We start from the raw sequence: 13,095 nt of genomic DNA on the forward strand, positions 1-13,095 counted from the left end.
CTCCCCGGCCCGCCTGTGCACGGATATATTTGCTCGGTGGACGAACCGAAAGGAGAGTTTGCCAAGGACGTTGCTCGACTCGGCGACTGAACATCTGAGAGTTGAACGGCTCGGCAGGGGACGGCGTTTTTTTTTTTCCTCCTCGGACTGGAGATGTGTGAGTTTTGGCAACAAGGTCTAGGGTCAGTCCTCCCCCTTGACTACGGCAAGGTGAAACGGGAAAACCTTGGTGATGAAAGTTTTTTGATGTGGACAGAGTGTGAAACGAAATATGGTTGAGATGCTCAAGGCTCCCCGCAAACGAAACATATCGGACCCTACCACCTACTAACGAATGAAGCTGGCTGCGCCACTTTCTGACTGCTGCAAGTGGCTGAAGGGTTGAGAGGCTACATTGACCTTGCTAAAGATGCCTGTGGCGTCTGTCTGGCTGTGGGTACCTGCCGAGATGCATGGAGCTCCATACTAGCAGTAGGTGTACACAGAGACGCCGATTATGGCCAAGAACCATTAGCTAGAAATGGTCAGTCAGAAGTGGTGACGACAGAGCACAAGTGAACTGTTGTCACTTGGATCTTTCTAAACCGATGCCATGCCCGAACTTCCACAGACAGCGCGTGTGCTTTTACTCGGGCAAGTACCACGACCACTGCAGAAGCGTCAAGGAATATGATAAATACTTGTCGTGAATCCGCTCTTCATAGCAAAAATGCAACGATACATGAGAAGATGCATGTTTTGAGATTACCAACGGCAACAGAAAAGGGCAGACCAGCTCAAAATACTCTACTCATCAAGACAACAACACCATGGGCCAAGTACGAACGGATTTACACCATGAGGCTCGGGTTGAATGCGCCATTCCTTGTGGTAGAGCGCAAAAGCATCACTTGTGATCTATTCTCTATACGCCGTTTTGCTTCGCTAACGAACCATCAAATCAACGTCCTGGAGCTCATTCAACATCCCAACTTCGTCACAGCGTATGAAATATACAAGCTAGAAGACTCAGACCTCATTGTTTTTGAGCATCTTCCGCTTTCAGTAGCGGAAGCTGTGGGAAATCCTTATCTCACAGGCCCCAGGCTTGCTGCGATAATTGGCCAAGTACGGCATGGACCGGCTATGCAGGGCCTGATTGCTAACGTGAATCAGGTAGTTAACGCACTCGAACATCTGGAGCAACACAATTTGAGACACAACCATGTAACCTGCTCAAATATTCTCTTAGATCCAAACGGGAGAGTCAAACTCAGTAATACATTCTCTATCTCTCATGCCAGAACAGGGAACTGACTAGATTATCAGTAGGCCAAGAGGAATGCGTCAAGTCGAGCTCTCAGAAAGATATCAGAGACCTCGGCCGCGTGATGATGGAACTTATACAAGGTTATGCTAAAGAGAGCGAAAACGTGGGTCTTGATAACCCTCAAGGATGGGACATAGAAGTATTAGATTTCCTTTCGGCTACAACATCCGCTTCGTCCGCCTCAGAGTTGCAAAAGGTTCGCCGTTTATGTCAACTCGAGAAAAGTAAAAGCTCACAAGTTATAGCACCCGTTTTTAAGAACCTGGCAGAAAGAGAAACTTAAAGGGCTGGTATCCCTGGCTATGAAATGGGCCATGCCGGATTATGAGTATCTCGGTAGTAGCACAAACGAGGAAGCTTAGTGTTTTACGTCAAGTGTTGAATACCAATCCGGAATCGTCAATTGGCCCATATAAAATTTCTAAGTTGCGCGATCGAGATTGACAAGTCAGTTGGGCATTACCCATAATTACAAGTCTAATTTGGTACTGAAAGTTCTAGCACCAAGCTGTTGTAAACTCACAAGTAGCCAGACTCAAATTTGTGGCAGGCAACTCCGTTCAAATTCTGGAAGAAGTTAAAAAAGACTGAGTAGATTAAAAGGGCGTCGAAATGCTGCCGTATGCACTAATTAAAAGTAGCCAAACGTAGGTAACATTAGAAGCTCGGGAAAACGGCGTGCGAAATTCGACTTGGGTACTGTACAGTCAGGAACAGGTTTAGCGTCCACACTCTGGGCCAAAAAAAAATCAAGTTCAGTCTTGTTTAGGCCGATTTTGGCTGCCACCACAACATCGTTTTATGGATCCATGTGGAATGTGGACGCTGAACCTGAACCCGACTGTCCGACTGTGCTATACCACTATATTTGTTATCCGGATATCTCTGCACCGCTGAAAAATTTCTTTCGACTCCCTTATTTCGCTCAAAGAAGGCCAGAAGAGGAAGGGGGCCAGAAGAGGAAGGAGCATGAGCTAACAGACTCATTCAGTGCCAGGATTGGCGCTCCCACGCGCCGAGAGCACCATCCAGCGCTCTTTAGTGTGTTCTAAGGAGCCATCCTAAAATGCTCAAAAGCACGTATGTACTGTGTTTATATTCATGCAATGACGCCAAGAATGTGTTTGAGCCTGGCATAAGAAGGCATCTCAGCAACGTACCAGGCGCCACGGTATTTGCTGCTAGGATGACTACTTCCATAAAACCTGAGGAGACCATACTACAGCCCGTATATTCCACGTCGACAAGCGTATTGCAGACCGATTCCGAGGACAGCAAGAGAGCGAGCTATATGACGCCTGCAAAGCAACAAAGCCAAATGAAAAACGCACAATGCATCTATCAGCAACGCGAACGGAGCAAATGCTTTGCTAGAGAAGTACGCGATGCGGAGAAGCGCCTTCATCACATTAGACGAATTTTGATGCAACTAGCCAGCCAGGAAAACACATTTTTAGCCCAGCACGGCGAGGACAGCACAAAGTTTCGGGAGCGGGAGATGATGAGACTGGAGGCATCAAAAGCTCTCCAGACTATTTTGTGGATCGGATCACCTGCATGAAAATTGATTGAGCGAGACGACTCTAAATTGCGTCATTTACATGTTAGTCTCCCGTCCTGCCTATCTGTATTTTGGTGATGAGCGAGGGTTGGGATTGGATGATTGACTGCTTCAATGAGGATTTTCGAGAAAAACGCACAAGATTGCAGTATATATGGATGCTCGCATACGGAACTTTGTACTAGCGGAACAGAAATCATAAAATTTGCACCGCCATGACAATCACACCGCCAGCCATGATGAGTATCGAAAGGCACAAACTATGGCTGTATGCAAGATGTTTAGCAGCACTCACTTCATCAACCGATTGCGGCTCTCATTTCCCTGGACTGACAGCGTGAGATTTATAGTCTGTAGATAGTATTTCTATTAATAACAAGATTAGCTTCGAATTGGATACATAGCATAGGCTTATAGTTGCCCTCTTGGAATTCTCCACCGGGCGTAATAAACTGAATGAATGAATATAAAAACACTTTTGCGTACCCTGTGTACATGTCGCGACTTCAGATTTAGTATCTACTCAGGTCAATGACACTGAGAACCTGTCAGTCGAAAATGGAGCCTGACTCTACTTCGACAGGCAGTGGCACAAAATAACCATGCTGGCGCAGAACTTGGCCTAGACATGAGACAGCTGGTCACTGAACAAAGAGCACACTACAGTACCTTTGTATGTTTGAAAGGCCTGAGAGCCACCCAGTCACGCTCCAAACCCAGAACCATGCAAGGGAACTGATTGTCTAGCACACATTGGCTCAGGAAGAAGAATACAAGAGCGCTGAATGTGCCAGGAGCTATCATTTTTATGGCGCAGTCGACAGAATAAAGTCTTTCGCAAACGTGCCTTGCAAACAGGCACTGACAGCTGCTCATTTATTCCCCCCTCCCTCTCTCCTCTCGTTCTGTCTTCTTCCCTCTCTTCTAGGGACATGCCTGCGGCATAAAGCCATGATCGCATTTTCAAGCCCTGGTCACCTTTTATCTATTCTCGTTTACTGTTAATACCACTTCTCCTTTTCACTCTCTGATAGTCTGGGAGAGGCCATGAGCCTGCTCCGTCCAATCCTGCCTCGCCAGCATTTTTGCATTTCCGCCTCTCTTCTAACGCTCGGTGCGCGACTGCGCCTTTCCAAATTCGACAGGCGCTAGCCCGCAACATTTTCATGGCTGTTACTTGGCCCTTGCCTCGCTACTCTACGTTGCAGAAGCGGGATACAGACGGGACACAAGGAACAATCGACCGCCCGCGCGTGGCAACAAGATTTGCCGGCATCCTGTAATCAGAAAAGTGCAAGCAGAGCTTGTGATAGCCTTTGGTATAGGCATCAATGTCATCTGCAGTCCAGCAGGGATCGTGAGATGGACCAGTACCCACCTTCTGCACCTACTGACTAGGCCAATCCCACCCGGAGACTGGCATAGGCCACCCTATTCCCCACTATGGATTCAATCACCAGAGCCAACTAAAGCCACCGCGAATTATATCCCAGATGTCAGTCTCGGTGTTGAGTTGCCGCGATTATATTCGCAGTCACTTCTGGGGAAGCACTCTTCGGACAGCTGTCTTATCTTTTTAGTTCACGCTTGGGTAGAAATATCGCCCGGATTGAACTATGTTCATCTGGACACCACTTGTCGTCTCCTGTGCCACTAATCAAGCATATCATCACCTGCAAACATGAGATATTGCCAGTCATAAAGCTGTCAGCCAACCAATCGGCAAGCGGCCGTTGTATCCATCACGCCGAAAGGTCGTACACTCAGCGGAACAGCAAAGCAAATATGGAAACATAAATTTGTTCTCAGGTACTGGGTATCTCCAACCCAGGCTCAACCACCACCACTACCTACGCCCCATCCGTTCTGCTCCAACAGGGGTTTAGGGAGAAATGGCCCACTCTGGATGATCCTGGAGATGGAAACCAAACCGATTCCCAAAAATCAGATCCCAAATACCAGCATCGGAGAATGGAGTCAACCACGGACAAGATAAAGTTTCGCTGTAGCGATGGCAGACGGAGAACAAGGAACAACTAAGCTTACATCTCATTCATCGACCAACGATGCCAAAGCGCGACAGTATTCCAGCTGTCCATAATGCTTGGCTGGTGCTCTTGTGCACCTGCCTGAACAACATACTTTTTTTTCTGAACACGACAGGTCCATGAGACAACCGTTTCGTGTTGGGAGATCATCGACACTCCTCGCAGGTCAGGCATCGAATCGAGGAAGCGCGGGATCGGCTTCAAGAACGTCCCGGCTGGTGTTCCACACGGGCAACACGGTCGTGAGACTTGTTGGAGTTTTACTGGAACGCGACGGCATATTGGTCGAGTAGTCAGCTAGAAAGGGGAGCGACGGTTTGCCAAGGCGCCAGCACACGCGTGATGATGGCTGGGGGTGACAGGGAAAACCAAATTTCTCACGATTTTCATCGTTTTGCGTATGCATGCATTCGACCATTATTTTTGACCTAACAAAGTGTGGTCTTCTTATCGAGAGAAAACGTTTGAGCGGACAACTAAGTTCTTGCTCCTTCTCTTTGCTTCCAGCAGCCCGCATGCGTTGCACAACACATGCAGTCCATCCGGCGATCGGCGCCACAGCGGAGTCCTGATGGTCGTGCAAATACAACACCGCTTCGAGTGAATTCTTTTAGTCTGGTATGTGCCCTGTATTAGATTGAAATGCAGCGACAAGGTAAATTGAGGCAGATTGGAAGCACACTCGCCTTCTCTTGGCGTCGTGATTGCCGCTGAATTGCGAGGCCCTGCCGCCAGAGGGCAGTAGTTGAAACAGGCTCTGGTGAGTTCTGACGTCGCAGAATGAGGGCCCGGCATAGACTCGAATTGATAGTAGCACAAAGACGCATCATGTCGTGCAATTCGTCCTCACGTAGCCTCTACGCTACTAAGCCCAACACTAATGCCTACTATAATACTACAGTAGCCAGCGTTCTCACTCGCTCGTGGAACGAGGCTCTCTAAGGGAACAGCAATTATTCCGAGACGAGCGTCATGTTTGCCACGGACAATGCGACTTCAGTGCGAAAAGCCTACTCTATATACGCATTAGGCTGCGCAAAGTCCGAAATTTCATTTGCGCAGCTACAAGGAATGGCCAAAAAAAATTAGCTGCGAGCCTTCGATGACCCTCGCACCTGAGCTTCCGTCAATCCGTCAAGTTATATCAGCGCGGATCAATCTGAGTCGCGCACTTGCAGACGAAAATTGGCTGCACACGCGTCCATCAGAGTGACGTGAGCTCACCTGAAAAACAGCGACACACTGGTACGCCGAATAGGCATCCGTCTGTCGTCTAAGCATTAGTGTTTCGCTGTCTATAGTTAGGTGCATAGATTATTCACAGGGCGCAAAGCAACGGGTAGATTATTGATTATTGGCAATTTGGTACTAGACAATGATCCCTCAGCAACTATTCGTCATTCTCAAGTTCGGCCTGTCGCCTAACTATTTGGTAGATGGGTTGGGCGTGATAGTCTGATCAGGAAACTTTCTGAACAGGTCGGCGACATGGTCGATTGGAGCTGTTAGGAGACCCATGACAGTTTCAAATGGAGGCTTCTCGCCGGCGATTGGATGACTGCGTGACGGAACAAATGCCTTTGTGCGCCTGAAAGAGCTGGCCATGGCATTTGATTCACCATGGGCTGCCTGCAGCGCCTGCTCAAGCGCTGGTAGATCGCGTTCCTCCTCTTCCTTGATGTGTTCATCAAGCGACGTCCAAATTTCCTTGATCTTGGAAATGTAGCTTGGATCAGAGGATGACATACTCTGAAAGACTTTGAGCATCTCCTTGACCTAGCGGCAAGTCAGTCTACTTCTCGTTGGTCGATTGATGCCAACTTACCTGATGGTGCTCCTGGCGGTCCTCGTCTGCTAGCTGCTTGCCACGATCGCCGAGATACTTTTCAAGTGCAGGATAAACAACCAATTCCTCAGCGACCGAGTGGCGCGCCAACTCCCAGGTAAACTGGTTACCGTATCGCTGCTGATGGTCATGATTACTGGGATTGTTTACTACCTCGTCGTAGTACTGCTTGAGCTCGCGATGGTCCTTGATAATGGCACTGGAGATTGTGGACATGGCTGCCGTTTGGTACCTGGAGCTCTTGTATGATGGCTGATAAAGTAATCTTAGGTTAGCCTTTCTGGTGGCCAGAGAAAACATAGTAGAGAGTTGTGCATGTAATGTCCGAAGCGACGGTGGCCGCCTTGCTTCACATAAGTTTTAGTTCTCTCACCAGAACCTATCCAATTATATGCAAGGTATTTGTAAGATAGTATTCAGATCAATGAATGGTCAAGAGCTGCGGCATGATGCACTGACTGATCACTGACGTCACCAGCCACAGCGCGGCGTCACAGCATCGTCATAATTAGCTCACTCAGACTTCTGATGACGGTGTAGAAGTCTGCAATAATGCGGATTAATCGCTCCGCAGAGAATGTAAATTGATTGAGTTTGTAAAGGTATCGAGCACTTGAGAGGCTTGGGAGTCTTTTTGCCATTCGAGCCCGTGCAATGGCGCGATAAGTTTGTAGCTAACAACTTACACAGCTACACAAGCGGCCACGTAAGTAGCAAAATAGTGCAGCTGCGCATTCCCACTATGGTCGGCTTTTGTAAGTCAATGCCTTTAGACGAACAGCTCTTCACTATGCTGCCACAGCTGCAAGATATCAGTGTCAGAGCTTTTAGCGGACAATCACCCAAAACATTGAACGCTCAAGACCTTACAAGAGCGACTCCGTTTATGCTGGCTGCACTCAACGGCCAACCGCTGATTTACAGTCTCCGTGCCATGCCGTGGAAAAGGTTGTCCTGTTTCAATCTAACCATTTTTGGAGCCCGTAAGCAACGCTCGGCGGAGCAGGCGTTGTTACTTTTGCAAGAGCAGATATACAGAGCGTGGACGGGAAGACAGGTTGTCAGCTTGATAGCTTTGACGTGAAAGGAGCGTATCACGGGGTGTCCAAGAACGATTACTGCAAATTTTGAGCGGCAGAGCATAACCCGAAAAGCGCGTGCGGGTCATTTTGTTCCAATGTTCTGGCCAACGTACACTTGTCTGAAACCCAAACGCTACACCAAGCAGAACTACCTCGAGGGTCGCCGCTTTCACCGCTGTACCATGACTGCTTAAAGGAGGGTGTAATTATCCCGGATATTTAATGATACCGAATAGAAGCTAATATCATTCCAGAATACCACTCAACAGCTGGTTGGATCATCTATCAAACAGCAGACGAGACAGAATTGGTAACCCCTGATCTCTTTCTGTTATTCGTGGATGGAGTAAGCACTCTCCCATGCCGATGCTCGTGGAACAGTAGACTTTCAACAATCGCATTCAATAGAAGAAATAAGCTACAGAAATGGGATTAGTATATTATCTCCTCGAGAGTCAGATTTTCTCGGTACTTACAATGCTAGAAAATGGAAGGCAATGACCGTCTTCTTCAAGCCACTTCTGCCAAATCCATCGCTGTAACTACTACATCGCCCACGAGCCCAGTCTTGCGCCGAGAAAATGAACGAGGTGAGCCAGAGGTAGGGCAGAGCGAGATATGTCGGCCATAAATGCCCGCCCTATCTGTCAACTAGCGGTAAAATCATTCCAAGTGTCCAGATTCCAAAAGTGATAGTCGCCTACCAAAGTTAAGATGAACTTTAGCAACTAATTACGTGACTTACTATAACCTCTTGGTAAATTATATGTGTATTGTGGGCACTGTCATACTTATGTAGAAAGGAACAAGGGTATCACGTGGTCACGTGATACCGCGGCAGCTTCAACATGGGATCGTGACAGAAATGGGTCTACCCGGCATTACATACTGTCTAGCCAGCAAACTCCGACATGCAGGACAAGGGCCGCGGTCTAATGCCCGTAAAGAAAAATTCGTTCATAATGGAAAGAAGATGAAATCTTCAGAATAGTATGCACCATATATTTATAGAGAATCACAGCTGTGTTCCCGAGCGACCATAGGCAGCAATGCAATATGCATTGGTTTATACCTAAAAAGCATTATGTACATTTTTGTTCAGCACTGTGCGAAACTAAGCATTTCCCCCTCCCCCACTTGAGTAGATACTGATGCGCTAATGCCGAGCCGACTTCCGGTCCGTTAGACCTGACCTACGGAGGCCTATAGGGGAGACTGTTGCAAAACTTCCTGTCAACCTGGCTGCAGGGATCCGTGGTCACTAAATCCCTACATCGAATAGGCGGCTGAGAAGTCACTGCGGACTACCAGCGGGTTCGCTGCGGGAGTATTTTCGCCCGACCCTCTGTCCCGTCAAGAGAGCTGACTACCCGGAACCAATGTCAAGATTTCCTGTCAAGAACCCCCCTCGATGAACAGTTGATATTCTCCAGCCGGTAAGCATTGATATGATTACAGAATGTTTGAAGATGATAATGTGCAATTCAGTCTTCTACAGTACAATTATGCCCCTGATATTATTGCTTTTCGAAATCTAGAGCCTCGCGTCTGAGTTCGTATTGGGCAATGTCTGTCGGCAGCATTAACTACGCCAACGGCGCCGTATCGGCTACCTTTGATGTACACGATTGTTAGGTCTATCTGTTATGAAGGTATTACAAGCCATACGTGCCATTGAATCCTTAAGGTCAGATGTGTCCACAGGGTTGAAGGGTTACAGCATTTGCAGTTGGCTCCAGGGTGATCAGAAACAGCCGCCCCAGAGCTATCCCGCAGTGTACCCGCAGCGGACTAGCAGCGGACCAGCGCCGATCCTCTGCCGTAGTAGGCCTAGCGAGTCAGCCGCAGCACGTAACTAATTATCAACAAGATTGGCATGATTCGCAACCAAACTCTTACCGATGCCATTTTTCTCAACAAAACTTCTACTTTCTACACTTTTCTCCTCTTTGGATAGCGACGATGGCTTCTCCAACTATCCCGGCTGAATATGTTTACTGCGTACAAGCCGGGAAGAAGCACCATGATCTATTCACAACTACCTACGCAGGCGAAAACTTCTGCGGACGATGCGGCCTCGCCAACCCCCTTTTATCCCAACGTCGAGCCACGTCTAGAACTCCTGCTCTTCCTGGCCCGGACGATGAGGTGGTTGAGCTCGAGGATACTCCGCCACGGCCAGTCAGTCCAGCTAGCCACCTGCTCAGGCAGAAGCCAGTATCATTCGCGGGCGTCGGCCACGCCCAACTGCTCCCGAACAGCATCATTTCGTTCTCCAACGGCGCTAAACAAGAGCAAAAATGAGTAGCCCGATCTGCCCGCCGTTCGAGATGGTCACGTCAGCTGCAAGTCAAGCCATACGCAACCCCACAACCAGTACTAGAAAGCCTACAAGACACCGCACTGGGTATCAATGGGTTCACATAAGCCTGCTACTTGTGAGTCTGGAAACCAGATTCTTCAACGGCCTCGTGGTAGAAGTTCCGGAGACAGTGCTGCCTCTGAAGGACACTGTGATCAAGTTTAACTCGGCGGATTTGCTTACCTGGCCGTCGTTTACGGAGACGCTATTTGAGCATCTACGCCCACTTCCAGGCAGCATCGATCCCGCCAACAAAGAACTGTGGACTCTGTCGTATGCCTCGGCGTTCTCTGGTAAAAAGATCATCACCGTCCCCAACACGGACAGATATACAACACCGTCGAGCATGCTCACCTCCGGCCACTTTTCGAACAACCAATCCGGGCAATTGAAGGTTCTCGTCATCTTGACGTCGACACAAGTGATTGACAAGCAGGAGGCAGTCACGCCACTCAGGTCAGACGAGTATCCAACTCCAGCTAGGGAAAAGACGAAGCGAAAAATCAAGCAGGAAGACGAGAGCCCGGTACCTAGAACCAAAAAGCGTGCCCAGGAGCAAAAACGGATCAAGGATGGAGACGAGACCAGCGCGGGTGAGATCAAACAAGAGATACGTGTGAAGACTGAGCAAGAGGATCCGTTTGCAGACAGCCCCTCTCCGAGGCTGACGGGTGACAAATGGAACTTGGAACAGCAAGATGAAGTCGAACAGCCTCTTTCTGATGTGGCAGCCACCAGTGCCCTCGCTACAGAAGATGACGCAGAAGGAATGGAGGACGTGGACGAGGACGAAGACGAAGACGAGAATCATACAACTGTTGCCACAGAGTTCGTAAGAAACCATGTCAGTTGGAATTGAGTTCGAAACTGACCTGCTGTAACAGGTGAGCCTGCCATCGGCAGTTGTCTCGCGGTTCGACGGCGGGGCTCAGGTCCACCCAATCGGGCGTGCGGCGGTGCACGATTTGCCCCCCGCGCGATCTACTCGCTTCAGAGGCACCAAAACTCCCGCGACATTTGTGTCTCAACATAGAAGAAGGAAGAAATTACTAGCCTGACGCGTCGTCCTCAAGTTCGCCGTCCTCTGCACCTCCATTGTTCTCACTTATACCTTCAATATCATGTCCTTCTTCGTCACTGTGCCCCAGCTCAACGAGTGGCTCTTCTGCTAGCTCCCCGCTTACCAGCTCCTCTTGCTGGGCCTGGTTTACGCGGGTAAGCATTGCTTGCTAGGTTGCAGTTAGTTAGTGGAGCGCACATATATATAGAGTGACCTACATATTCTGCAACTCCTCCTGTCGGTGCCCGGCGGTAAGCCAGTATGGGAGACAACTGACTCTCAAGGTGCCCAACGATCCGTCCACGCAGGCCCATATAGGAGCGTTTAAGCGGGCGAAGCTTGTCAGAGTCTCGGTGGCGGCCACCCACCACCTCGTCGTAACCCATTTCCGTGAGAATCCGGCGGCACCAGGCTTTTGTCTCCGGCTCCAAGCATGTACTGATGTCAAGTGCAGCCACTGGCCTTTCCATTTCGGCAAGGATCGAACGGTCGATTGGTACACCCCAATTGCAAGCCTTGCTGGGGTCGGGGTAATGATAGTTCATCCAAGGTTGGCCATGGACCACGTGTGGGCGGTTCTTTTGGAGGCGTATGTGGTGCAGGTTCCACGTTTCGACGAAGTCAAAAAGCTCTTGACGGAGTACATCCTCGAATACGGCGTACATGGCGATCTGGTCCTCCAACATCTCTGCATTAAAGTCGCCATCCCTAGCGAGCTCACCGAAATAGTCCACCCATTGTCGTGACGAGACATGAAGCATCCGCTCCCACCAGCTCTCAATCTTGACGTTCTTCGTGCTAGGGGCCGCCTTGTAACAGTCAATCAATCTTTGACCTTGCTGGAAAACCTGTCCATTCCATTCTATGCGCCCGCCTGAGGCCAGAGCAAAGTTCCAATGCGCGGCTGCGACCAAGGGCGTCTCGCGGCCCCTGTCCGCTTGCAAGTACCACGGTCTAAAGCCATAGGCATCACAGGCAGCCAGGTACTGCTTCAATACGCTCAGAGCAGTTGTAGCAGAGTGGCCAACATAGAACCAGATAATGTTGCGCGAGTAGGCATCAATTGCAGCGTAAATCTCGAACCCATACGCTTTGAGCTTGTCGTGGCCGTCAATGCACCACTGGTAGTTTGGCCCAGGAACGAGGAACTGTCCCTTCTTCCTCCGCATCATCCTCTTCCGCATCTCAACCTCGTTCGGAAACATGACTTTGTACATCTCAAAAAGGGGATCTCTCGGCACCCACAACTGCTTTTGCTGACGGAGGTAGGGTTGCAGAAGCCTTCTGCCGTATCCTAGGATGGCATTGGAACGCTGAGTCATTTCAATTATGAGTGCCTCTGTCTTTGCTAGCAATGCGAGGCGTTCGGCATCGCTATCGACACGCCGCATCCAGCGGCGGTCGGGGTGAAGGCGGATGCGTTTTAGACCGCTTCTGGTGATCGGCCAACCTTGCCGCTGGAGAACGCTCAGAGTCTGCTTCTCGGTCAGGCCAACACGGAAAATAAGGTCTCGGACGGCCTCGACCAGCTTGGGTGTCTCTGTGGTGCGGGATTGCTGTCGTGGGAGACCCCATTTTGCAATGCGGCGCGAGATCGTGCTGTCGTCAACGGTGACATTGAAGTGGCGCTGCAGCTTATCCTTAATCTTGCTTCGAGAGGTTCCATTCAGGTAGAGAGACGTGACATACTCACGGTACTGATCGATCGGGTTCGGCGGCCGCGCCATAGCGTAAATTGGCGATGGCTGGTGCATTCAGGGTGTTCCTAGCCAGGAAAGGGGTTTGATTTGATTTGATTTGATTATTTACGTCTGTTGGCGCCCTAGA

The 13,095-nt window shown here is 49.5% G+C and overlaps 3 protein-coding genes across 3 annotated transcripts; 1 reads left to right on the forward strand and 2 right to left on the reverse strand.

Moving 5' to 3' along the window:
* Positions 1-6,343: 6,343 nt before the first annotated feature.
* ISF_09830 (HHE domain containing protein) lies at positions 6,344-6,980 on the reverse strand (the record flags this gene model as incomplete). Its single annotated transcript, XM_018853431.1, has 2 exons — positions 6,344-6,694; positions 6,744-6,980. 2 exons carry the CDS (start codon positions 6,978-6,980, stop codon positions 6,344-6,346), a joined length of 588 nt encoding a protein of 195 aa, XP_018699389.1.
* Positions 6,981-10,146: 3,166 nt separating this feature from the next.
* On the forward strand, positions 10,147-11,067 carry ISF_09831 (hypothetical protein; the record flags this gene model as incomplete). Its single annotated transcript, XM_018853432.1, has 1 exon — positions 10,147-11,067. The coding sequence occupies one exon, from the start codon at positions 10,147-10,149 to the stop codon at positions 11,065-11,067; it is 921 nt and encodes a 306-aa protein (XP_018699390.1).
* Positions 11,068-11,257: 190 nt separating this feature from the next.
* On the reverse strand, positions 11,258-12,995 carry ISF_09832 (hypothetical protein; the record flags this gene model as incomplete). Its single annotated transcript, XM_018853433.1, has 2 exons — positions 11,258-11,437; positions 11,487-12,995. The coding sequence occupies 2 exons, from the start codon at positions 12,993-12,995 to the stop codon at positions 11,258-11,260; spliced, it is 1,689 nt and encodes a 562-aa protein (XP_018699391.1).
* Positions 12,996-13,095: the final 100 nt, after the last annotated feature.

Source organism: Cordyceps fumosorosea (genome assembly GCF_001636725.1).
Source record: "Cordyceps fumosorosea ARSEF 2679 chromosome Unknown scaffold_79, whole genome shotgun sequence".
Taxonomy (NCBI): domain Eukaryota; kingdom Fungi; phylum Ascomycota; class Sordariomycetes; order Hypocreales; family Cordycipitaceae; genus Cordyceps; species Cordyceps fumosorosea.